General features: G+C 40.6%; 1 protein-coding gene across 3 annotated transcripts in view; it reads left to right on the top strand.

Annotated features, from left to right (window-relative positions):
* dtx1 (deltex 1, E3 ubiquitin ligase) overlaps positions 1–24,371 on the top strand; it is a 72,821-nt gene that overhangs the window by 23,188 nt on the left and 25,262 nt on the right. For all 3 annotated transcript variants that reach the window (XM_074669982.1, XM_074669980.1, XM_074669981.1), the window contains exon 3: positions 18,121–18,868. In XM_074669982.1, the coding sequence (XP_074526083.1) occupies positions 18,121–18,868 (748 nt within the window). The remainder of the gene's footprint in view (positions 1–18,120; positions 18,869–24,371) is intronic.

The following is a 24,371-nucleotide window of genomic DNA, read 5'->3' on the forward strand; positions in this document are numbered from 1 at the left end:
ATTATTATTTTTTTATTTGAAAATCCTCTACTTCTTTGGCATTCCCAGTTGGAAAATTACTACATGTTCCACTTAGGGTAGTATTTTAGGACCCAATATTTCCTCTGTGTTGCAGCAACTTATAACATTTTCCGAAAGCTTCTTTAGGTTTTCAACAAAATACAAAATAGAATCAAAATATGAGGTGTATGAAAATCGTCACACACACGTCCACAAGATTGTAATCAATGAATGAATCCATCAAGAGAAATGGTACCCCAAGACACTTTACAGCAGCACCTGACCAAGCAGCAAACCTGCTGTGAGAAATAAATGTGTAACTGACCCAAAAGTTGAATTTTACCACAAAACAAACATGTTTAAAGCCTGGTTGCAAAAAAGACTTCAGTCTGAATGGATGGATGCTCTAATGGTCACACTGTGCAGGGGGGCTGATTTTTTTTAAATATATCTTGGCAATTCAGAAGATATAAAGATCATGACCCGTACGAAAGAAAAATATACTGCAGCATATTGGAAAATATCATGTCATATATTAGGTAATATATTCCCATATATGAGTTTTAGTATTTATATTTTCCAATATATTGCAATATATAGAAAGTGGCAATCATTTGTATATTTTGCAATATATTGCAATATAATTCATGAATATATAATATATTGTATATGTGCCCTCAATATATTATTTCATGTATATCATAATATATCAAAAATATATTCCAATGCATTTCAAAAAATATATATGGTACATATATCCATACACACACACACACACACACACACACACACACATATATATATATATATATATATATATATATATATATATATATATATATATATATATATATATATATATATATATATATATATATATATATATATAAATATATATATACATTCTTTAATCTTTGGAAGATGAGCCCAAATTACATGAATTGCCCTTCGGGCGATTAATAAAGTATTGTATCTATCTATCTATCTATCTATCTATCTATCTATCTATCTATCTATCTATCTATCTATCATCTATCTATCTATCTATCTATCTATCTATCTATCTATCTATCTATCTATCTATCTATCTATCATCTATCTATCTATCTATTTATCTATTTATCTATCTATCTATCTATCTATCTATCTATCTATCTATCTATCTATCTATCTATCTATCTATCTATCTATCTATCTATCTATCCATCTATCCATCTATCTATCTATCTCTATTTTTCTTTGGTTAGAGGAGTTTAACCAATCAGGGGCTCAGCTCAGCTGATCGATAGGCAGGCACCATGTAGCTGTTAGTGAGGAGGCTCAAAGCTCGCCTCATTTCCAGTATTGTTACAGAAAGGAAGGCTTCAAAACTCTGTATCAGAAACAGACACGTGATGTCATGGATACTATGTCCATATATTATACAGTCTATGGTCCCTACCAAACATCAAGATTTTATAGGATCATTTTTTTAATCTTACTCTGCAGTTTGCAGTATTAAGCAGGTTTCAGTGGTGAGAAATAGAACGTCCCTCTAACAGGCAGAAACCCTGAGCAGAACCAGACTCATGACGCACAGCCATCTGCAGTCAAGATCTTGTGGAAAACTTCCCTTCTTCTACTGTTCGACCTTCTACTGCCGCAGTTCGCTCAGTTCAGTTATCACACAGTGATGGTGCAGTATACATGCACTTCATAAAGTAAGATTGATTCTCAGCGCTGTCATGTAGCAGTTAGCGTTGCATGTACGGCGTGGCAGAGGTCATCTAACTGAGAGCGGCAAGAGCTACTCCTTAAAGTCTGACGGTGTGCGACCATCAATCAGCTCTCTGCTGAGCGGGCAAAACGGCTTCACTGATGAACAGTTCTTCAGGCTGCCGTGACGGATGACATGAAATATCGTGTGTTCACAGATATCACTCTGTGGTGTATAAGTGCTTGTGTGTGTGTGTGTGTGTGTCTGTGTGTCTGTGTGTGTGTGTGTGTTACTTTCCCTGGATTAAATGGAGGGTGCTGCTTTGCAAGGTCAGCTGTGGAGCAACTTGATGTGTTTGGTGTCATCAATAAAAATTACAATATTAGTATTGATACCACATTCATGTCACAACATGATGCATTTATATTTATATCACACTCCTTTTGAAGCTGATGAATGTTACAGCATGACATGAATGCATCAGTGATATATGATCAAACTGAAAGCTGTTATCAGTCATGTATTACATAACAGGGTTTATAAAGCATGAGTCAGATCTGACCCTGAGGAACTGATTTAGAGGCAAAAATGCATTGATGGAAAATATTAGAGTGTTTTTTTATTGCTGTGATATCATGATCCTAAACTTTCATGAAAATCTCTCAGGGTCATGTTACAGGTAAAACATTCAGCCCACAGGATTCTTTATAAACTGCAGATCTGTGTTTAAAATCAATATCACCATCGTTGAGTTATGTCAAAGTGAACCAAACATCTGTTACATGCAGAGGTAAAAAAGAAGTAGAGAAATGTCAAGAAAATTCATGTTTTCATGCAGAATAAGAACACAAGCTTTTCTTTCTTTTAATTTGTTTTGTCTCTGTCAACACTGAATATGCCATTGAATTCGGAATTTCCTGTGAGACGTGTTGATTTTGAGTCAGCCTAAGGCCGAGAAACGAAGAGACACAGATTGAAAATGATGTTCTATCTAGACAATCCAATCCCTGACACATAAACACATTTTGAGATTCAACAGTACAGACAGCAGCAGCAGTAATCCAGGTTCTTGCAGAGAAGTCAGTAATATTTCATGTAACACACAAGAAGATTGTGTAAATCACTTTTTTGGCTGTTAAAAATGATATGGTTTTAGTGAAAAGACCATTGGTCAAATAACCAAAGGAATCAATTTGAAGAGCTAATTTATGATTGTCAGCTAAAGCCCCAAGCTCCCCTGCCAGTGCCATCTTTGCTGAAACCAAGTGAAATCTGTCTTTCGTAAAGGTAGGATCTTCAGGAATTTTTGTTACTTGTTAGTAAACACAATCTTCAAACTGGGCTCCTCCTCCTTGGCTCAGTGCCAGCGGCAGCGCACACCCACACCCACACCCACAGCCTCTAACCGAAGCCATGTGATCACACTCACTAGCCAAGAAACCACCGGTAGCATCGTGTTTCTACATGGGGGACACTGTAGAGCCATGACTTATTATGTTAGCACAAGCTAATCACTGGTATTTGACACATGCCCCAAAGCGAGTAAATGTCGAGCAAAGCTTCACCCTATTGCAGCTGCTCTGGTTAGCTTCCATTCCCAATCATCAACTCACAAAGTCACTCACATTCTGGGCGCTGTATTAATGGCTGATGTAACCACGCTTCCTCTCCGCCCAGAAACGTCCTGACACAACCAAAACACCAATAAACAGGCTGAGGAGGGGGTTGAGGCTGACACAGACACTGAAACACATGTATAGAGCCCTCGTAGGAGACGGTTGAGAAGGCTTAATCCCGTAAAAGTTGACATTTTATTTTTTAGGAAAATCCTGCAGACTCCACCTTTAAGTCAGCCCAGTTTTTAGGCATAACTCAGGCTTTCATACAGAAGTCAGACTATTTGACAGGAGGATGCATCATAAACCTCTAGAAAATAAATTCTTACTATAAAAGTGCCTTTACCTGCTTCAGTGACTCGGCCAAAAAGAGGTCATGGAAAATGGTTACCTCAGGAAATTCTGAGAAAACTCAAACTTACTGCAGTGAAAACAAACAGCAACCTGTGGTGTTGAGAAATGACAATGCAGGAGTACAGAAAGATAAGTTGTTTCTCAAGTGTCCACTAGAGGCTGCTTGCAAAAGCAAAAGAGCAGCTCATTTGGATGGACAGGAGGAAAATATTTTGATAACTCATTTAATTTGAGGCTAAGATTTGTAGGGGATGGCTTAGTAGACTAACAAGTTGGGGCGTTGTACTTTTTTAGCAGGATGCTTAAAGTCTACCTCAGCTCTAATGCTGCGTTCAAAACCACTCGAAAGTTGAAAACTCTCACCTCTGACTTTAGATTGTTCCAGACGTGCCATGCTGCACATAAAAAAAGGCTTGGTGAAGAGGCATACATAAAACACGGATTAATCAAAAAGCAGTTTGGAGTGTGCATGCTCTGAGTGAGAGCTCTTATGACTTAAATGATGGATTGAATTTCAGATCGTGTATGCCATAATGAGATGCCAAATCAAATTGGTTACATATTAGCTAATCAAATGAGCTACATTTATGAAATGTTCCTTCATACAGAGCAGGTTTTACTGTATAATTGATTGTGTTGTTACGATGGAAACTGGAAAACTTTTTACCATTCACCATGTGTGGCTTCTCAGTGGATGCTGCCGTCGTGTGCTGTAAGATAAACCCATCTCCGTGGAGTCGGGGTAGTTTTTTTTTTTTCTCCAACTTTCTGAGTCAGCACTTCAGTGGCCGTCCCAGTACAATATTTTAGGTTGGAAGTCAGAAAATCCAGAGTTTTTCTTTGGCGCTTTCTGAGTTGATCGGACATTAGGTTGAGACAGTATGTCCTAAATGTCTACCACCATCACAGGGCTTCAAAATGCCTCTTCAGAAACTAATGGATGACATCACAGAGGCTTGATAACTGGCATGAATGAAAAAAAAGATTTTGTATAACTTCTATTTAATACAGATCAGTATTTTTTTTTTTAAATATATAACGATTAAGCAATTAATGGTGTCAGATAGAAAAGCACAGAAACTTGATAGTGTCTTTAAAAAATTGAAAGTTTGATATTTAATTCTGCTCATTATTGATGTGGTACAGGCCTCTGAAGTCCAAGATTTTAACATCTACATTTCAGAAAGACTTCTTCTTCCATTCACTTCTCTAATATGTCGTGCAGCATTACTTGGCAGCACTTTGCTCAGATTGGAGTGACGCCAGAGTAAGAGAGCTCTGTAGCACGCAGGCATGAGAAGTCATTACTTGGCAGCTGTCAGAGATGGGTAGAAATGTTGTGATATAATAAAATCCTCTGAAGTCCACAGAGGACAAGCAGGCAAGAAATCCCAGATAATTAAAAAACTGTTGTATATCCAGATGAAATGTTTTGATGTCAGAAGCTGCACAGACAGATTTTCTGCCTTAAAGTTAGCATGAGCAGGATTGTGTTTTACCGTCTGAAAGTGACTCCTCTCTGCTAACGAGAAACCTGCTCAGAGTAACCCTGCTGGCCTGTGACACTGAGCCAAGGCTGCAGGTTTGTGCACGTGTACGTGTGTGTGTGTGTGTGTGTGTGTGTGTGTGTGTGTGTGTGTGTGTGTGTGTGTGTGTGTTATACCCGTGCCTGGAGCTGTGCCTCCATCTCCCTCGCCCTGGTGACTCGACGGCTCGGCGCTGACACACTAACGAGGTTCCTGCTGGACGTGATGAAGGCTGAAGTGGTGTGAAGTGGAAACACACATACTGAGGGACGCTCACCTCTTCGGCTTCACACACACGCAGCCACACGTGCATGCTGCTTGTTGTATACACACACACACACACACATAAGCAAAGTGAGTCATAGAGCCTTCTTGGCAGAGCTGAAGCTGCTCAGCTGAGTTTGGTCACGACATCCAGCGAGTCAGAAGGTTGTTTCAGGGTCTGTTGCTTCACCGCAGTGCAGGAGCTGGCAGGTGGACAAGACTGTAACTTCATTTTCTCAACATCTCTTTAATCCACCCTGTCTTTTTTTTGTTACCTTTTGTAAATGCAAGCTCTGCACAACAGCATGCTACCTGGGCAGCTCCCCAGGCCATGGTGTGGGAGTTTGTGGGTGAAAGGGGCTGAGGATGAGGAGGGCTGCAGTAGTGGGAGTTGCGCTGCTGTTCTTCACCTTTTTGTCTTGCTGGCAGCAGTAAGTGCATCAGTGGGGCCTGTTTTACTGCAGTGGAAGCTGGGGAAGAAGTGAGACATCCTCTTTTTTGTTGTTTTTTGGCAGGAAACCTCCACTCATCACATGCGTCCTTCAGAACCTGCTCCCTCCCTCCTTGCAGTGTGTTTCTTCCTCTTTTTTTCTTCCTCCTTCCCTTTGTCTGACCCTAAACTTGTCTTTAATCTCATCCCTCCTCCTTTTCTTTAATCTTTACCTTTCTTCCTTCCTGTCCTTTCTTTCCCCTATACACTCTTGCCATCTTCTTCCACTTCCTCTCTCCTCTCCTCTTCTTTCCTTCTCCGTCCTCTTAACTAACCCCCTCCTTTGTTCATCCATCATGTTTTGCCGACAAGAGGAAGAGCATGCTTCAGGGAATCTTTTATGCTATTCACTTCTGTAACTCATCATAAAGAACTGCATTCTGGGAAAATCAGAGTGTCATCTGAGTACAGGAGATGAGCTATAATGTGTGGTTTTTGTGAGAGAAGAGCAGGAGAGCTACATTATTGTAACTTCTAATGCTGTTAAAGCAGCTTAATGCCAGTCTGTCATCCTCATTAGAACGGTCTGTGATCTCTGGGTATTTGTTAACGAGCACATAATGCTCTTACAGATCTCTCCCACTTTGATGTACAGGTACGACAACGTCTCTTTGACATCTAAAGCCTCAGAGGTGCACAGTTCACTTCTTATCGTGTTCATATACTTCAGATCTGTTTCAGACGGATGTTTCCTCTCAGCCTGCGATGCATTTTTGAACCGCTCTGCAGCGTTCGGTCTCTTCATCATCACTAATAGCCAGCTCGGGTTTATTGTTTGTGCAGCCCTTTTTGGGAGATGAAAGTCCTGAGCTCTGGGGTTTATGTGGAAACATCAAATGCGCTTCAATTATTTTATCCCCCTCCCGTACAGTACAAGTCATTAGCATAGTCATCATGTGATCACTGTTCATGTGAAGGCTGAATGATGACGGTGCTCTGTCTTTTTGTTTGAGCTGAAGCTGATCGACTGTTTTATGAAGTACAGTGTGGCTTGTGTTGACCGAAAAGTATGAAACTTGTTCCAAAAACCTTTTTTTTAGAGGGCTAACACTTGTGCCTGTAGTCATGTGCTTTAAAACATTTAGAAGGAGATTCAGCTGTTACCTTTCTGAAACTGATAGAATAATAAAACAAGCCATCACTTTTATTCAGATTAAGTGTTCAAGCTGCGCTGAGGATTACTGATATGGGTGTGCTATTCAAATCAACATGGCTCAGTCGGGTAAAAGTATTTTTAGAAACTAATGCAAAAAAAACAAGTGCTTTACAGAGTGTTGAAGTCACAGAAAGTTTAATGGAGCAGCTTTATTTTTGCAGTTTTGTGAGAATTACTGCAGAGATACAGAGCTGTAACCACTCTATCTGAGAGGCTCTGCTGATGCACTGGAGGTGATTTGAGCTAAATGCTAACAGCTAGCTTCAGCTAACACTTAGTTTGGTGTGCTAATATTTCTTTTTCAGCCCTGAAACACAAAGTCAGTAGTGGTTGGATAATATTTACTTCTTTTTTTTGACACATTCAGATGTTTGCTGGAGCACATCTTTTTTTTTTTTTTTTTTTTTTTTTTTTTTGGGTGTCAGAGGACATTCATATGTCTGTGCTCCTTGTTGACACAGTCAGTTTAATGCTGATTATCCTACACTGTTGTACATTTTACAATAAATTACTGGTAGAGAGGTACTGTCAAAGAATTTACAGTGTCATTTCTGTATCTTGATGTAAATGATTTCTTCTGTATTTTCTTCCCAATATATTGCTCTTTACAGTAATTCACTAAAAACACCTTTCTCAGTAAGTTACTGAAGGTGTTTCGCTGAAATATTGCTAAGATTACAAAAATCAGTTACAGTGTAGTCTACAGGCAAGAAAACACTCAGAAGACTGTCAAATGAAAGGTTCTTTTTAAAGCAGGAGTAAACGATGTCAGTTTGCTGAGTGCAGCTAACATTAGCAAAGCTAGCATCACCTGCTTCAGGCCTCCTTGTAGGTTAACTCTCACATGCCTGACCTTGTTCCCTGCTCGATTTGAGTGGTTATACATCAGTTTTACCATAGTCTGATACCTAAGCATGTTTAAATTTGGCTAGTAGCGCATTATAGCATTATGACAGTAGCTTTTAGCCAGAGCTACAGGCTGCGTTAAGCTGTGTCACTAATATATGTTCTGTTTCTCAGACCTATAACAATAAAAACATGAATGATTTGTTTAACTGACTGAAAATTCAAACAAAAACCTCTGCTCTGTGTTTTGTAGTTGTTGAAACTTTTCATTCAAAACAAAACTCCCATATTTGTGATGGATTTAAAAAAAAAAAAAAAAAAAAGTCTAAAGATGACCCGGGTCAGTACAATTCTTCCCCATGGAGACATGGGAGTCATGCAAAATTTTACTTCACTTTAATACTGTTAATCTCTTAGAGTACATCCTTTTTTAACTTAGATTATGGTCAAAAGTATCAGCTTCATGTATTCAGTATTGCTTTTCTAGATTTTGATCTATAAAACAGAATAGAATAGAATGTACTCTATTTATCCCTGAAGGGAAACTTAGAGTCACAGCAGCAGTACAAGTATATATTGCAAAAAAGGCAATAATATATAAATAGAATGATATAATAAATGTCAGCCGGAAAAAAAACGTCCATCAGAGACGACAGCTTGGCCGTAATCCTCCAGTCAGCCTCCACCTCCACAGGTCCAGGACTGAGCTGGACTTCTTCACCAGTCTGTTCAGTCTCACTCTCCTACATCCTATCCTCTTAGCTTACATTTCTGGACTAACTGTCTAAAGACGTCTGCCACTGATTTCAGTGCCTGGACACTAGACAATCTAAAGACTGACTTTAAAAACCCTTTGACGTTTATGAGCAGATTCTTCCATAAGGCTCACTGTAGTTTTCTACACATCCTCCCTTCATATCTCTTTACTTATGAACAGGCTTTTGTAGCAGAAGGACTTTCTGCTGAACGTAGCCTGAGAGAGTCCAGAGGAACATCACAGCGCTATGAAAAGGTTTTCTGCTAAAGTAAAAGTGAGAAAGGAGTGAGAACAATGCTGTGGTCTACTGTGCCTCATTGTGAAAGAACAAAAAGCCACTGAAAGGCGAGGTGTGCTGTGTTTCACACAAGACACAAGCTGTGACTTGTAAGAAAAGCCACGGATACCGAAAGTGAATGTTAAAGAAGCCTTTACATTTCTGTTGTTCAGCATATTCATTTCCTGAATTTGACATAAATTCACCTTGAATTTTTAGTTTTTATGTGCTAGTTTAAATTGCAGTCATTCAGGAAACATTTTTATGTTCATAGATTACTTAAAAATTCAGCACTGCCACTTTTATCAACTGTTTAATAGAAATTCTGAAATATGAATTATTCTGTTATCTCATTGGTTCTTCAGCACTCTGAAACTTTTCTGGTTCTGAGACCTTGGCATATTTTACATACCTTTGCATTTTAGAGTTGAAATCTGCAGATGTTAGTGGAGGCTCATTAATGAAAGACTTTGGCTGAATGGTCACTGAACTTTTTCTCTGTCCCTGGCTCAGAGAGCATCTTTCAGGGCTTCTGATGTGGACAGCAGCAAGAGACGAACAACATCTGGACCACACCCTTTGTTTTCATTGTTCAGAGCCCAAAAAGCCCCTTGACCAGCAAGGCCTGAGAGTTCAAGTTCAGTCACAATGTCCATGACAATTGTAGCCTGTACTACATCAGTCTGTTTACCTGTGCGCAGTCAAAGCCTGCTCATGTTGAAACCATTTTGAATGATGCGTCATGGGAAAGGGGTGGGAGCAGTAGGTTTTATCAAGAAATGCTTTTACTCATTGTTTGACAACACCAACCTGAAAAACCTCTACTGTTTAACTGAGAATTTAAATGTTATGATAAGAAGAAAGAGTTTATCACTGGCTCTTCTGTACTGTTTCCTCTCTCTGTCAGAAGTCTGCAGGCTTTCCAGCTGAAACATAAATTACCTGGCTTTAAATACCTCTCAAACACGTTGAGCCTTATGATGCTGGACCTGTTATTGGCCTCTCTCCTCCTGTAGTTAAAAGAGAAAAATGCAGCACTATGTTTTAATAAGCTCAACGCAGCCTCAGGGAAATTGATGAGGCTTGTCAATTACAAAGATGCATTATAGAGCCTGATCCGGGCGCCTCTCGTTCACCTTTCTTCCCGCTGCAGCAGTGCGAGGACGAGCATTGGCTCCGAGGTGATGGGAGCCCCTGATTCAATGACACAGATTTCCACTCTGTCCGAGCTTGAGCGTGGTGTGAGAGCAGGACGGGGTCCAGTGAGTGACAGAGTGGAAAATGTGAAGAACGGCTCAGTGAGCGCTGGTAAGGAGCCAGGAGAGACAGAGGAAAGTGAGGGGGAAAGCTGGCGTCAGCAGCAGATGAGAAGAGGGAAAGGAGTAGTAGAAACATTCACATACGAACAGCTCCCCCTCCCCCCCACTACTCACAGCCCAGGGGATAGTTTTCGTGACAAGAAAACCTTTCCCCAAGTGTTCCTGTGACAACAAAGCCGGGGTCTCATGCATTTTGTAACAGCTGCTCAGGTATTACCTTTGGTAACACATCAGGTGCACTTCACAGACTGTATATCCCACTCAGGGTGTTTTCACTTCACTTTTCCTGTGCAACCGCAGTAGCGTGAGAAATCTCACACATCAGAAACCACAGTGACTGATCTCACAATAACAGCAGATTTTAGTCTCAAAGTTTTATTTTCATCCGTGCAGAATGAAAAGAAAACAGTGTTTGCCCAAACATGGGTGAGTTCAAGTTAACACTTTGTTTACTATGATGCAGTTTTCTTTTATAGTGACATACTGTTCAGCTCAAGTTGTCAGTCAGCTCTCGCTTTGAAGAAAATAGTTAAAAATGAAACAAAAATAAAAATATATATAAAAAGCAATCACCACCAAAAAATTTTAAAAAAATACTTGTTTGAAAAATTCTTGGTTTTATTTACTTGGTCTTCTGACTTAAGCTTAGTGGTCAGTTGGGGCGGTATGGAAGAAAAATTTGATTCACATAAGCATCAGGATTTTTTGTTCAGGTTTTTTAATTCGAAAAAGATTTTTTTGTTAAATTCTTTTTTTTTTTTCAAATTTAAATCCTTCATTTTGGTCTTTGTTTATAAACTGGATTGGAAAAAAGTGACCGCTTTTCTGCAGCAGAGGGCAAAATGGTTTTCTCTAACTCATGTGATGTGCAATTTTGGGGAGAATATGGCTCCTGTTATAATCTGTAGACTTCATCATCATCATCATCATCATCAGACAACTTTTTTTACATGGTCTGATGTTGAAAACGGGAACTAAAAATCACAAAAATCAGAAATATTGATGAATCCTTATGCCTTATTGGTGCCTAATTGGCACCTTAAAAAATTAGTCAAGACTGGAGCAAAATTACACCAAGATGAGCTTTAAAAGTGCCTCCCTAACTCACCACCTCACTCCTTTTATCAGTTATTTCATTATTCAAATGCAACAAATGACTGTCAACAAAAACATCCATGTTTTGTGCTTAACAAAAATTTAAAGATGTTAGTTTTGCAGGGCGTCTGCATTGAAACAGAATAACATCTTTAAACCACTTTGCACATCATTAAAACCTACAGCCAAGATTATCTGCTGATGTGAGGATTTACAGATCCAATCTGAACCTCCAGGACAGATCAGAGCTAAGGCCGCTCTGATAACATCAGACATTTTCAATATTAAGAATTTAGAAATCTGGATCAGTTCATGAGATGTAAGGAGATAAAGTGGCCAACAGGGTTTTGTATTCACACGTTACATTATTCCATTTAAAACCTAGATGCCATTTAAAATAAACAAATTTAATTACAAGCTGATATAAAATGCTGATTTAAAAGTGATGACACTGTTGGTGTCAGGTTCCCATCAGCCTCCTTTGGTTCACGGTCAAGTCAAAACATAAGGTTCCTTATTTGTTATGATTCACATTGAGCTAAATATTTTGTTGATGGTTAGGTCAGGGAAAGGTGAACACGACTTCTGCAGGAATATTTATCAACATTTCTCTCCTCACCCAGCTCTCTGTGTCATGACAGCTGTGCAGCTCACAGTCCTTAGAGAATAAATGATGCAAATGTCACAGCTTTGAACATCCTTCCTTGTATCACTTCTGCTAATGGTTAAAGTTAGTGGTGTGTTTGCACGACAGGGCATAAAATTACAACATGTTATTTACCGGTTTGGAAAGCTAACAGAAATAAATGTTTTTGCCGCAGTTTTTTTGACCAGTCAGAATGAAGTATTAGCACAGCATGGTGATTAACATGAATTAACCTCCTACCCATGAGGATAATAATAGCTAGCATGCTACTTATGCTAAAATCTCTTTTAAAAAGACATAGCATCCAGTGCTGACTGTGTCTCTTGACAACAGATCCACCGTCAAGAAAAAAGAACTCTTCTGTTCTTTTTCTCACCATCAATCTCTGTTTTGTTTACAACGGCTTTCTCTTGAGATCCTGTTAGCTTATACAACTTGTGTTGAGTGGGATAGTAAGCCAACGTTTTCCCCTCTGGCACAAACAGTGCTCTCGATGATATCTTCACTATATCAAAGCCTGAAGTGTGTCCGTGTTTGAAACTAAAAAGAACATCGAAGTGACTTTTCTTGTGCGTGATGCAAACAGATTTTTCAACCAGATAGGATTATGAAACTCTCAGCCTTTGGTGGCACTTTCGATATAAAAGAAAATCTGCCAATATGAGCTACTGAGCATAAGTAAGCCAATCTGTTTCCTTTCCAGGCAGCAGCCTCTGAGGACATCTGAGGATGTCATATTTTAATGTTTCATGTCCTTCCTTTAAAAGCCTGATTCACACAGGCCTTCCTTCACTCCCAGAGATGAAAAAAACAACAAAGGTATGAGTGATGGAGACTGGCATGTGGTGAACAGACTGCAGGAAGTTTTACCCCCCAGCTAATGTGTGAGAGGGCAGCCAGGCTCACCCTGAACCCACCTGGCCCTGTGTGACAGTAGGGTCAGAGTCTCACTGCAAGGCTTGATGTGCTAATTCATCACACAGCTACAGCTCACCCGAACTGAACCACGCTGGTGTCGGGCAAGGACGGCTGGGGGACGATGTGGAAGATAACACAAAGGAAATGTAGGAAGGGGAAGGAAAGATGGCTACAAGAGTCACATAGGGTCCAATAGAAAATGTCCACTTTACTGTAAGGGTCACATGAGAGGTTGTGGTGAGAGCATCAGTGACTTGTGCTCAGCGTTTTTGTGGAAGCGGGTACATTTAAATCTTAGGACTCTCCCTCTACTCTGACTTTTTAAGTTTTCCTGGGGAAATCAAAGACGGTGGTGCCTTGACTTAAGAGTTTAATTTGTTTCGTGACGGAGCTCGTTTGTCAAATTACTTGTATGTCAAATCAATTTTCTGCATTGAAACGAAATGAAATGCCATTAATCCGTTCAAGGTCCCCCCGAAACATTGCAGTTTTTTATTTACATGTTTTTAAATAAGAGAAAAGTTCTTGGAAATTAAGAATATCGATAAAAACACAATACAATAGAATTTACAGCAATAAACTGTTTTTTAGTTAAATTTAAAGCATCAGATGACTCGAAGACGACGATGGAAGCGGAAGAGAATGGCTGAACTGGTTAACTGAATCTTGTTCGCTGGTTTTTGCCATTTTTGCCACACTTTCCTCATTTTCATCTGAAGGTGTTTTTGATAAAACCTGTCTAATCAGGTCTGTTTTAATCCCCCCTTCTAATGTTTCTAAAATGGGTTAGGCAAGTGTCATCATGTAGCACCATCGCATGCCCAGTTGCAACTATTCCTGGGTGTTTCTTTTGAATAAAGGCTGAAAGTTTTACAACATAACTGCAAGCAGGAATGTGAGCAGAGCACTGATATTTCCACTGTGAGCTACTCGCTTAAAGATCCCATATTCTGCTCCTTTTCTGCTGTTTAATATGGATCATTGATGTCTTCATGAAATGGTAGTGACATGTTTTGGTCCAAAAAGCCAATAAATCAAGCACAGCAGCATTGTTTCCAGGCTCTCATAGCCCCTCTGTTCAGAACGCTCTGATTTAGTGGGCGTGGCCTTCATATGTAAATGAGCCACCGCTGATACCGCCTCGCTCTTCCACGTCACTGAGAGCGGCGCCACGAGCTCCGAGTGCACAGTATTAGAAAACATGTAGCTCGTTTAACATTACAGGCTAAAACAACAGGCTAACCACAGCTAAAGTTAGCATCCTGAAGCTAACACAGAGACAGGGGGGACACTGAGGTAAGCTCTTCCATCTGCTCCACAGCACACAGCATTTAAAATACTCACATTTCCAGGGTCTGAGGTTTGTTGGTGGATGGTTGGTAATGCGCCTGGATTCAGGACCAGTCTATTCACTAGCCCTCTGTTGTACTGTCCAAAGTTGGAAAAGCAGTCGGCCGTGAAGTGACTAGCACACACATGCACAGTTTTACTGAGTGTAGCTGGAACATTTCCTTGATAAATGAACTCTAGCCACTTAGTCTTGTCTTCTTCTGAGATGGGAACCTTGTGCATGGAACTAAGTGGCTGTTTACAGCCAAAAACAGAGCAGTGATGGCCCTCCAACTTCAGCGGGGAGGGGGTGCGGGGTTATCTGCTCCGGTGGACCAATCAGGTCAGACTTGCTCCTGATCATTCAAGAAAGGGAATATCTGACGTCGGCAAATCCCCAAATTCCAAACAGCTTGTTTTAGGTCAGGATTTTACATTCACAAGCACTACTAAGTACAGGTTTTGTCATTAAATATCACATTTTGTGGGCTGGGAGAAAAGCCAAACCCCCCAAAAATTTCACAAAAAGACTAAATAAAGTGATTTTTGCATAATATGGGACCTTTAAAGTAAAAGAGTGAGACATGGGATGCTGGGTGGATGCTGCAACATCCACTGTGGTGTTGGCTGCAACAGTGATGGAATATTTGAAGCTGGCTTGTAACCCAAATTCTAGCTCCCAACTCAAAGCAAAAACAAATCAGAGAGACGTTGGCTTATATCTCGAAAAACTTGTTATTTGGGACGCTCATAAGTCAAAGTGTCACAGTATTTAAACAGTTATGACAAGAGATAAAGTGGATCAGTCATTCGAAAAAGTAAAAACAAGTATTTAACTTGTATTTTTATTTAGCAAGACCTATGTCCGCTCATAGATCTATGAGGGTTTTATCTTGAAACATGATTCATAATGCTGACCAATATTCGGTCACCTCACTCACCAAACACTGATTTCTCCAAGCACACTGGGCATTTTAAAGCAGGTCTTTTAGCCGAGCACATTTTTATGCACCAGACTCCGTCAGAGCTCTCATCTCATGAACAATTACCCGAACAAACAGGCTTTCAGAGCCAGGCACCGTTTATCCCTGCTAACCAAAGTTGAGATGTTTAAATTTATGCTGGGGATGAAACATCTCCACATGTTCAATTATTTATAAGAGTTGTGTTAAACCAACCACTGAGCAGACTTGGTGGTAAGAGCTGTGTCACTATTGATCGTGGCCCAATACACGCAGCTGTGCTGAAAGTGTTGCAGCTAATGCATCCCAGAGGAGCCGCAGTGATAAAGGATCCAGACGTGTGGCTCACCATGGTTGGGCTTTCCTCTGAGTTAAAAGGACGGAAAAATGACTTTCAGAGAAAGAAACATGCTTTATGTTGAAATCTAAAATCAATCATGTAAGTGAGCTGAGAGCAGGTACGGGCGCAACTGGCAGAGAGCGTTGTGCACGGATGACTGAGTGAAGATGTGAGAGACATGGGCAGCTGGCTCACTGAGCAATCATCTGTGCTTGTGTGTGTGTGTGTTGGTGTGTGTGGTTCTCAGCAGCTCCAAATGAAATTAGCCATCAAGCTGAGTCCTTTAGCAGCAGTCTGCAGCAGAGACTCAAGGTCGGACTCGCTGATTCTGCTGATGCGTTTGATTCTCCCGAGCCAGCACCCGGCTGCTGTATGAGGGGAGACCGCTGCAGACCATCCCCTCTGCTCATTCCTGAACTCATTCATCCTCTGCACACACTCCCATCCCTCCATTATCACTCTGGTTCCCCATGGCAGGGTGGGGGTGTGCATTTACCCGTTAAATTAGGTGGGGGATGGAGGGGTTGGCGGTCTCTGCTGGACAGAGCGCCTGGATACCCTCGCTGATGTGCAGCAGGGAGATGGATAGGCTAAGGTGTCCTGATTTCCCATGTGACTTCAGTAATTGTGTTATAATGGAGGTGGGAGCTGAATAGCCATCAGCAGAGGGACAGAGGTACAAAGCTACCTGGTTCACTTTCCCCCCGTCGTCTCAGAGCGGTGAGAAGCAGCCGTACGGACATGTGTGGAGTGGATCGGAGGGGTTTTCACCAGCGTGTGCAGCCCGGCCTGTTACACTTTGCTTGTTTCACTCTTTAGCCACTGACTCCACAGTTTGCAGCCGTGTCCCCTCAGGCTGGAAGTGAACTGTTACACTTCATCTCCAGCAGCTGGTCAGGATGCTGTCTCAACACTCATCGGTCGACTTGATGAGCTCGAAAGTACAGCAGCATTAAAACTGCATCTTTCCTCAGGCTAATGTTGCTGTGTGTCATCATTTGTTGCTTTTCCCTCTTTATCATTTATTTATTTATATTAAAGTTATTGTTTTATTTATTCTTATAGTATAAATAAAATGACTTGTCACCAGCTGCAGTGAAGACTTCAATGAAATGAAGCCCACTTTCTGCCTGTGGACAACAAATGTCAGTTTTGTGATGAGATTCATTATGAAGAGCATGAATAAAACCATTAAGACATTGCTGACTTATCTTCACTGAAAGGCTTGTGTTGAAAAACTTATAACCAACCAACTTCTAACGTTATCAGAGTGGCCTGGGCTTCATAGTTATTGTTTTCAGTTTTCACATGAAGATAGTGATTCACAAACTGGGAGCTGGAGTTATGGGGCAGTGGGAGGAATAAAAGGCCTCATAAAAACACATCATTGTGCCCAGCTAGAAAAGATTTTCATAAAGACTGCCAGGTAAACAAATGGCTGAAGGTGAAACTAAACATAAAGTCACAATAATTGAAGCAAAGACAAAAATGATGACTGGTCATAGCTCTAAAAGTCTCTTTTTTTTGTTTGATGGGGCAACTTGATGGAGTTGCATTTCCTCCACTTTTTTTTGCAGAAAAAGTCCAAATAATATCAGAAATAAAAGTGCTAATGTGTAAACAAACAGCATGTCTGATCATGTGTTTTAACATATTTGGCCAGTAAACATGTTTATGTGTCACTGTGCAAGACAACAGGGAAGGGGGGGAACCCTGCACTGCAAAAACTGAAATCTTATCAAGTGTTTTTGTCTTATTTTCAGTACAAAATTCCTTTTTAGACTCAATATGAGCCAAATTCACTTGACCAATCCAGAAAAATGTCTTGTTTAAAGTTGTTTAAGGACAAAAATGAGGTTTGAATTGCTTGTAGCCAGTAAAAAAAATCTGCCAATGGAACAAGAGAAAAGTTACTTGTATTAAGACATCATTCTAGTCTCAAGGAAATTTTCAAGCAGTTTTTTCTTGTTCCATTGGCAGATTTTTTTACTGGTTACAAGCGATTCAAACCTCATTTTTGTACTCTGATAACTTGAAACAAGACATTTTTCTGGATTGATGAGTTGAAAGTGGCTCATATCTATTATAATAATAAGACAATTTTTACTTAAAAAAGACAAAAACACTTGATAAAAATTCATTTTTTTGCAGTGTGAAAGCTGCAAAAGGAATCTTGGCACTGCTGCTCTCATACAGGTTCCTGTAATTTAAGGGCAGCTAGTGTGTGCATTTAAATGCGATAGAAACAGTTTAAGAATAAGACATCTAACTTAAAGAATGAATCTTTAAGATTCATGGGAAATGAACTGAATTCTGGTCAGGCGTCAAACATGCAGAGCCTGAGCAGTCTTTGAAAACCAAACCTACCTTATTTCTCTCCTTTGTTCAGTTCACTTTTCTTTGTTCTTCACTTTTTGAACGACAATAACAAAAACTTTTCATCTTAAGAATCGAGTCACAGCAGACTTGTAGCACAGAGTTTTGTCACTTTTCCTCATGCTTCTTCTCTTCTCTGTCCTTTCCTTTAAGGGACCATGAGACCAGTGCAGAGAAACTTCTACGAGCCGTCGTCTGCCCCAGGTAAAGGTGTTGTCTGGGAATGGGAGAATGACAACGGCTCCTGGACGCCGTACGACATGGAGATCTGTGTGACCATCCAGAACGCCTACGAGAAGCAGCACCCCTGGCTGGACCTGACCTCTCTGGGCTTCTGCTACCTCATCGACTTCAACAGCATGTCTCAGACCAACCGGCAGAGCCAGCGCAAGAGACGGCTGCGGAGACGCATGGACCTGGCTTACCCACTCATCATGGGATCCATCCCTAAATCACAATCCTGGCCTGTGGGGGCCAGCTCGGGTCATCCGTGCTCCTGTCAGCAATGCATCCTGGTCAACAGTACACGAGCCGCCTCCAATGCTATTCTAGCCTCTCAGCGACGGAAAGTCTACGGAGGGACGGGGGGAAACTCAGGTGGTACAGCGACCCTCACTGGAGTGCGGCAGAGCAACACCTTCGCTGGAACCACCCTCTGGTCGCCGACATCTGCCTCCTCCGGAACAAACAACAACAACATAAGTGTAGGAGGTGGGCACGCCAAAGCAGAACAGGTGCAGTCCCCACTCTCCTCTGCCAACTTCCCCTGTTCCCCCGTGATGCCGTCTCTCTCATCCGCTCATGGTCACCACGCTCTCACCATCAACGGACAGAACAACCTGAACCGACCGGGGACGCAGCGCATTTCCATGGGCACGGCGAGAGGAGCCATCCCTCCAGGGTAAAGATGTTTGCAGTCATTTCTCCCCTTGTTTAAAAAGCCACTCTATTTTGATCATAGCAGTTTCACTGCAGGTCTTTTTGTACTAGTCTAAAAAGAAATGGATGGAAAACTTGACACACTAGACTAAAACTTTACAGTCTGGCTCTTTAAACAACTTTCTCTAACATTGGCTTTAAAAAGAACACTTGGAGCATTTAGAGGTAGGGAAAATGAACCACAAGTGACGTTATATCCTCATTACATCACGTACCCCGCTTGGTCCAAAGCTAGTTTTTCTTTTTAAGACTCTAGTGAAAAGTTATATTTTTTGCATTAATTCGAACTGTTTAGCAGGGGTGGTTGGGCCAGATCTTAGTGACAGCTCTTTGCTGGCTGCAAACAGTATTTTAAGAGTTTCATCATCATTGAATCAAGGGTGAGTACTGGCAGGACCCTAAGGATACGATACATGCTACAATGAATTACTATCATAAAAGTGTTATTATGTATCACTATATCACAACATTGTGATGTATTGCAAAATTGAATGCAGCTAACTAAGAAAAAAAGATGGTAGTTAAGTGAATCTTACAATATTACTCAGAATTTAAAGGAAAAACTACGTCATAACTATTTGATGGAAAACAACTTTTTTATTTTATTGATTTTGAAATACTGAAAGTAAAATGCAGAGTTACACACAAACACTTAATTTGAAAACAAGGTGCATCAAGTTTGTCACTTAAACTACTGTGACATTAAACGAATGTTGGGTAAAAGATGTGGTCAGTTGGTGAAACGGATATAAGTCAATTAGTGTAACCGATGTTTTCCATAAAAAATCTGATATTGCGTAAAACATTTACAATGAATATCATTTTATCAGTCTATTAAGGTCTTTGCACACTGAGTGTGGGTTTTTTTCATATATATCTTTTGGCTCTGTAATTCAAAAAAAGTCATCAGAAGACCAAGGTTATAATAGTTTTGGATTTGTCAATATAGTTTAGTTTAAGTAAGTTTTGACTTTTTTTTTCCATTACAGTTTAGTTTTAATTAGTTTTAGAGCGGGCATTCTAGTTTTTATTCAGTTTATATTTTTGCTACAAGGCTTAGTTTTAGTTTAGTTTCAGTTTAGTTTTAATTTATTTTCAATTTAGTTTCAATTTAGTTAGTTTTTCATAACTTATTAACCAGGTGCAGGATTCAAAAAGGTCAGAGTAAATATTTTGTCATACTGTTTATTTTCAAGTCTAACATAGTGCTCACTGCTCAGTCAATGCTGATACTGAACTGTTGGCTGCTGACTTAAACACATGAAAATAATATAAACTTAATATAAAAATTTAAGCATAAATTATATAAAATAATATAATATGAGCTTTGATAATTAGAAACTTGGACTCAGTATCAATAAAGTCAGACTCACATGCTATTAAACTATTACAGATGCAGATGTTGCTCCTCTACGTTTCGTTGCAGCACAGCGCACAGCCAGTCAGTGCAGTAAACAAGCTCGTCCCAGTACGTCGCTATGATGGTGCTGTATGGCACTGACAACTGCCGAAAACTGTCTAAAATTGGTTGGGACAATGTGTCGGATTAATTTAAATCCCAAAGGCTATTAGTATTGACAGAAACAATAACTAAGGACATTTTAACTATCTAACTAAACTATCATTTTAGTTAGTTTCAGTTAGTTTTGTGAACACAAGATACAGTTTTAGTTTACTTATTGTTTTTGTTTCCTTTTCTAGTTTTTATTAGTTTGAGTTAACTAAAATGTATTTTAAATTAAATTTTTATTTTTTAGTTTCATTTTAGTTAACTATTATAACCTTGGCAAAGACACCCTGCACACTGAGTCTAATGTTTATATTTCGATTAACTAATTGTGAAAATTCGCATCCCCAGAAAAGTGGAATCATGGAGCAGTGATCAGGCATTTACTCCAGAGCAGGGGCTGTCAGTATGTTTTAGGTATGTGTGTGCACACTGCACGCAGACACACTTCCATTGTCTAAACATTGCCCGAAATTACAGAAAATGTGTCGGAAAATATGATCTTGCAGTAGTATAAGGAATAGTCAAACTACACTGAAAAATAAAATATGAATATATGCTAAAATATGAATTTCTATTTTTACAAAAAAATCTATATGGATATTGTTTTAAGTAGTATCAGGATATATTTTTCACACGTTTAATTTAAATCCCACTAAGTACAAAAACTTTTTTTTTTACCTAAATTTACCCCACATCAGTTAATTCCTCTTAGTTTGTAGTCTGATGATCCTCAAGCCCCCAGCAGCCTGTTCTTTGTACCAATGCTCAGGTTTAGCTGAGTTTCAAGCCCCATGTGAAGCTCAGAGGATATAAAAAGCAAACAGACAATCTTTGTTTCTGCATGTCTGCTCCACAAAGCTTCAGCCTGCATGTGTCTGGAGTATTATGCTGTCATTCTCTCCTTCTCCCCCTCTTTGCTGATTTATGACTCCTCTTGTTAACGTGCTGATCAATGGTTGTGCAGGAAAAGCCTGGGGTCTCTTCTGGTACTTCTTCGCCTGAATCCCATCCTTTCCATATGAGTGTTTGCAATGGTTACTTCCCTATAATGAGCTTATGTTGGCCCCAATAGGCGTGAAATACTGCAGCTCCTCTGATCATTCTGCTGTTTTCTGCTTTGAACTCGTTTGTTATGATCACACCACGATGTGGGCATTGTGTCACGGGATGCATAAAAAGTCTCTGATGTCACGTTTGGAGTATTCAGATCTTTGCACGTTTAAGTGTGTCTTTCTTCTGTGTGTATGGAGGGGCGTGCGTAGCTGTGGAAACCTATTTGCCGTGGAGGCAGAGCTCCACTGGGGGAGAATGAATAATGGATCAAGGAAAAATGGGAGCTTCAGCAGAGCGCTGTGACCTCAGAGCGATTCAGCGAAAGGGAGCCGAGGAAAAAGAAGTGTGTGTGGCATCGTAACCGATACTTCAGTCCCTTTCTATCCTGCTTTCTTTTACTAAAATAAACCCTCTCCTGATCTCATTTCATTCCATTTTATTCTCTCCAGCTCATGGGGAGAGACACAATTACTGCATTTTTGATTATTCCCGTCCTTCACCCTGACACATGCTTTCTCTGGCCTAATTTTGCGTCACTGAAAGGAAGCATGTAGGGCTTCAGCTCGTCATTGAAGGCAGTGGCCTTGTTCCAAGTGTGAAATGACGCGTCTTTGTGTGAAGCAGTGTAGGAAGACCAACTCAGAGGATGGTTTCTTTTGTATTTTAAGAATTCAGTGAAAGCTCAGCTGCACGTGGCATGGTGTATATGTGACTCTTTCACCTTGCAGCATAAAAGAGATTTCGCAGAGACAGAGAAAAAAGCATGAGTGAGAGAGCGATAGAGAGGAAGAGACAGGGGGCGAGGCGGAGTGCGTCGGTTCCCAGGCGAGTGGCTCGACATACAGGATGAGTGTGGTTAACATACACGCAGCAGGACACAAGAGCTCGCAAACACAAACACACGCACCCCAAACCGAAATGTGAACTCCTCCTCGTAAATTTCCCACAAGCGCACTGCAGACAGATAACAGAGGAACCCACACAGAAAGTACAACATCAGATCTGTTTTTCACACACCCACACCCTAATGTATCTGCTGCTGGGTGCACCAGAGGTATTTGGCTTGGCTTTAAATGAGTTCAGTTGCTGCTTTACTCACATATATCTACATGTGATTGAGCTGTATTGATATGTTAATGTTAAGCTGATTCACAGGCACTCTTGTTTATGATTGCATGTGTTTAATGACACATTAATAACAGAAGATTTAGTTTTCAGATTGAATCAAACATTGATATTTTTGTCTAAAGAAACCACATGTTGTCGGCTCTAAGCAGGGGGTGGGCTTGTGTTGCTTCATGTGTCTACCTCACGTGTACAAATATTAGAAGTGGCACCATCTGCTGGTTTGTGTAAACACGTCGGTTTATCTTATTACAGGGATGACACAGCCCACTATATCACCACCTGCTAACATGCTGATCATGTGACCAGATGTAAGCTGGAGGCCTGTGGTTTGTGAAATGAGGCCAAGCAGGCTGCTATAGATTATTTGAATTATTGAGCTCACAGCCTTCATGCTGCTGCATGTGTGGGAAGGTGCTGCTGTTTCCCTTTGTTGTACTCTATAACATAAACGCTCAGCTGCAGCTAAAGATTAACTGTATACTTAATTTGTCTGGGGATTATTATCTTGATTTGCTGAGTTGTTTTTGTGCTCCAAAATATAATAAAAGTGTAGCAGCTCCACTGAGAGCAGTAGGTGACTGCTGAAGTGATGAGGTTTATTAGAGCTTTATTTCACTATAAGCAGTGTCCACAAACACACCGTGAGAGCTGAAAGACAACACAATGAAAACACATGAGAGGAAAACACTCCAACATGTGACACTTGTTACAAAAACAAAACCCTGTTAAATTAAACAACATTATCACACATACTGAGTAAAATGTCTTTAAATGAGGATTCTGTTAGCCAGAGTTACACTGTGCATACTAATAAACAACTGATTGAAAGAGTCACATTAAAACGTAACATTTTGGGCATAAACAGACTAAATTAAGCAACTTTATGTCAAGAGTAAAAACCAACACAAGACCAGAACTTAATTTACAAAGGGACAGTATAAGCTAAGAATTTTAAAACGCTAAAACGCTGTGAAAACGCAGTGAAAAAAATCTGCGTTTACAGAAACGCTGATGGACTGAAAACGCTGTAGTAAGCATGCCAGGCCTGTAGGTGGTGCTAGGTGGTGCTATAACTGTCTTGTCCCTTTTGGGAGACCCCCACCGAAGTAGAGTTGAGTCGGTCATTTGGTGTATTGGGGAATACCAAGGCAAAAAGTGAAGTAACAGATGCACATTTTGTTGAAAGACAGTCAGCAGATACAGTAGATTGAGCAGCACAAGCACAAGACAGTAGTTCGCGATGATCGTAACAACGGTGCTGGTGTCCTGTTGTATGCGCACGAGGCGGAGTGTGACGTCAGCGTTTCCGCTGAAAACGCCGGCTTACAGTTTGGCTTAGTTTTGGCTTACAGTGTGTACCCACCTGAAGCATCGCGAATATTTCGCGCTAATATTACATACAAAGTCAATTTAAAACCGCGAATTAACGCTGCGTCGGGGGAGCATAGAGCGGCGTCAAGTGGTGAGCGGTGCTGCACGCGAGCATCTTGACGCACCGGGACAGCCTATCAGCGTGGAGATCGTCATCGATGGACAGGCACTCCACAGCTGGAATGGAGCGCCTGTAGTTGGTATCCAAGCGGGAGATCCTGGCACCAACCCTGGATAGCAGGTCTTCTAACTGGGCAACAGTCAGCCTGAAGTACCGCTGGAACCGACCGTCGTCCAGACGCAGCTCCTGCAAGAGCTCACCGAGTTCACACCGTCTCCGTAGGGTAGCAATGCATCCAGTACCGACGTCAGCGCCAAGCCCGCAGCTGACTTCTCGACAGCA

Source organism: Halichoeres trimaculatus, unplaced genomic scaffold (assembly GCF_033239565.1).
Source record: "Halichoeres trimaculatus isolate MK-OKI-2021-1 unplaced genomic scaffold, fHalTri1.1 fHalTri1_scaffold_5, whole genome shotgun sequence".
Taxonomy (NCBI): Eukaryota; Metazoa; Chordata; class Actinopteri; order Labriformes; family Labridae; genus Halichoeres; species Halichoeres trimaculatus.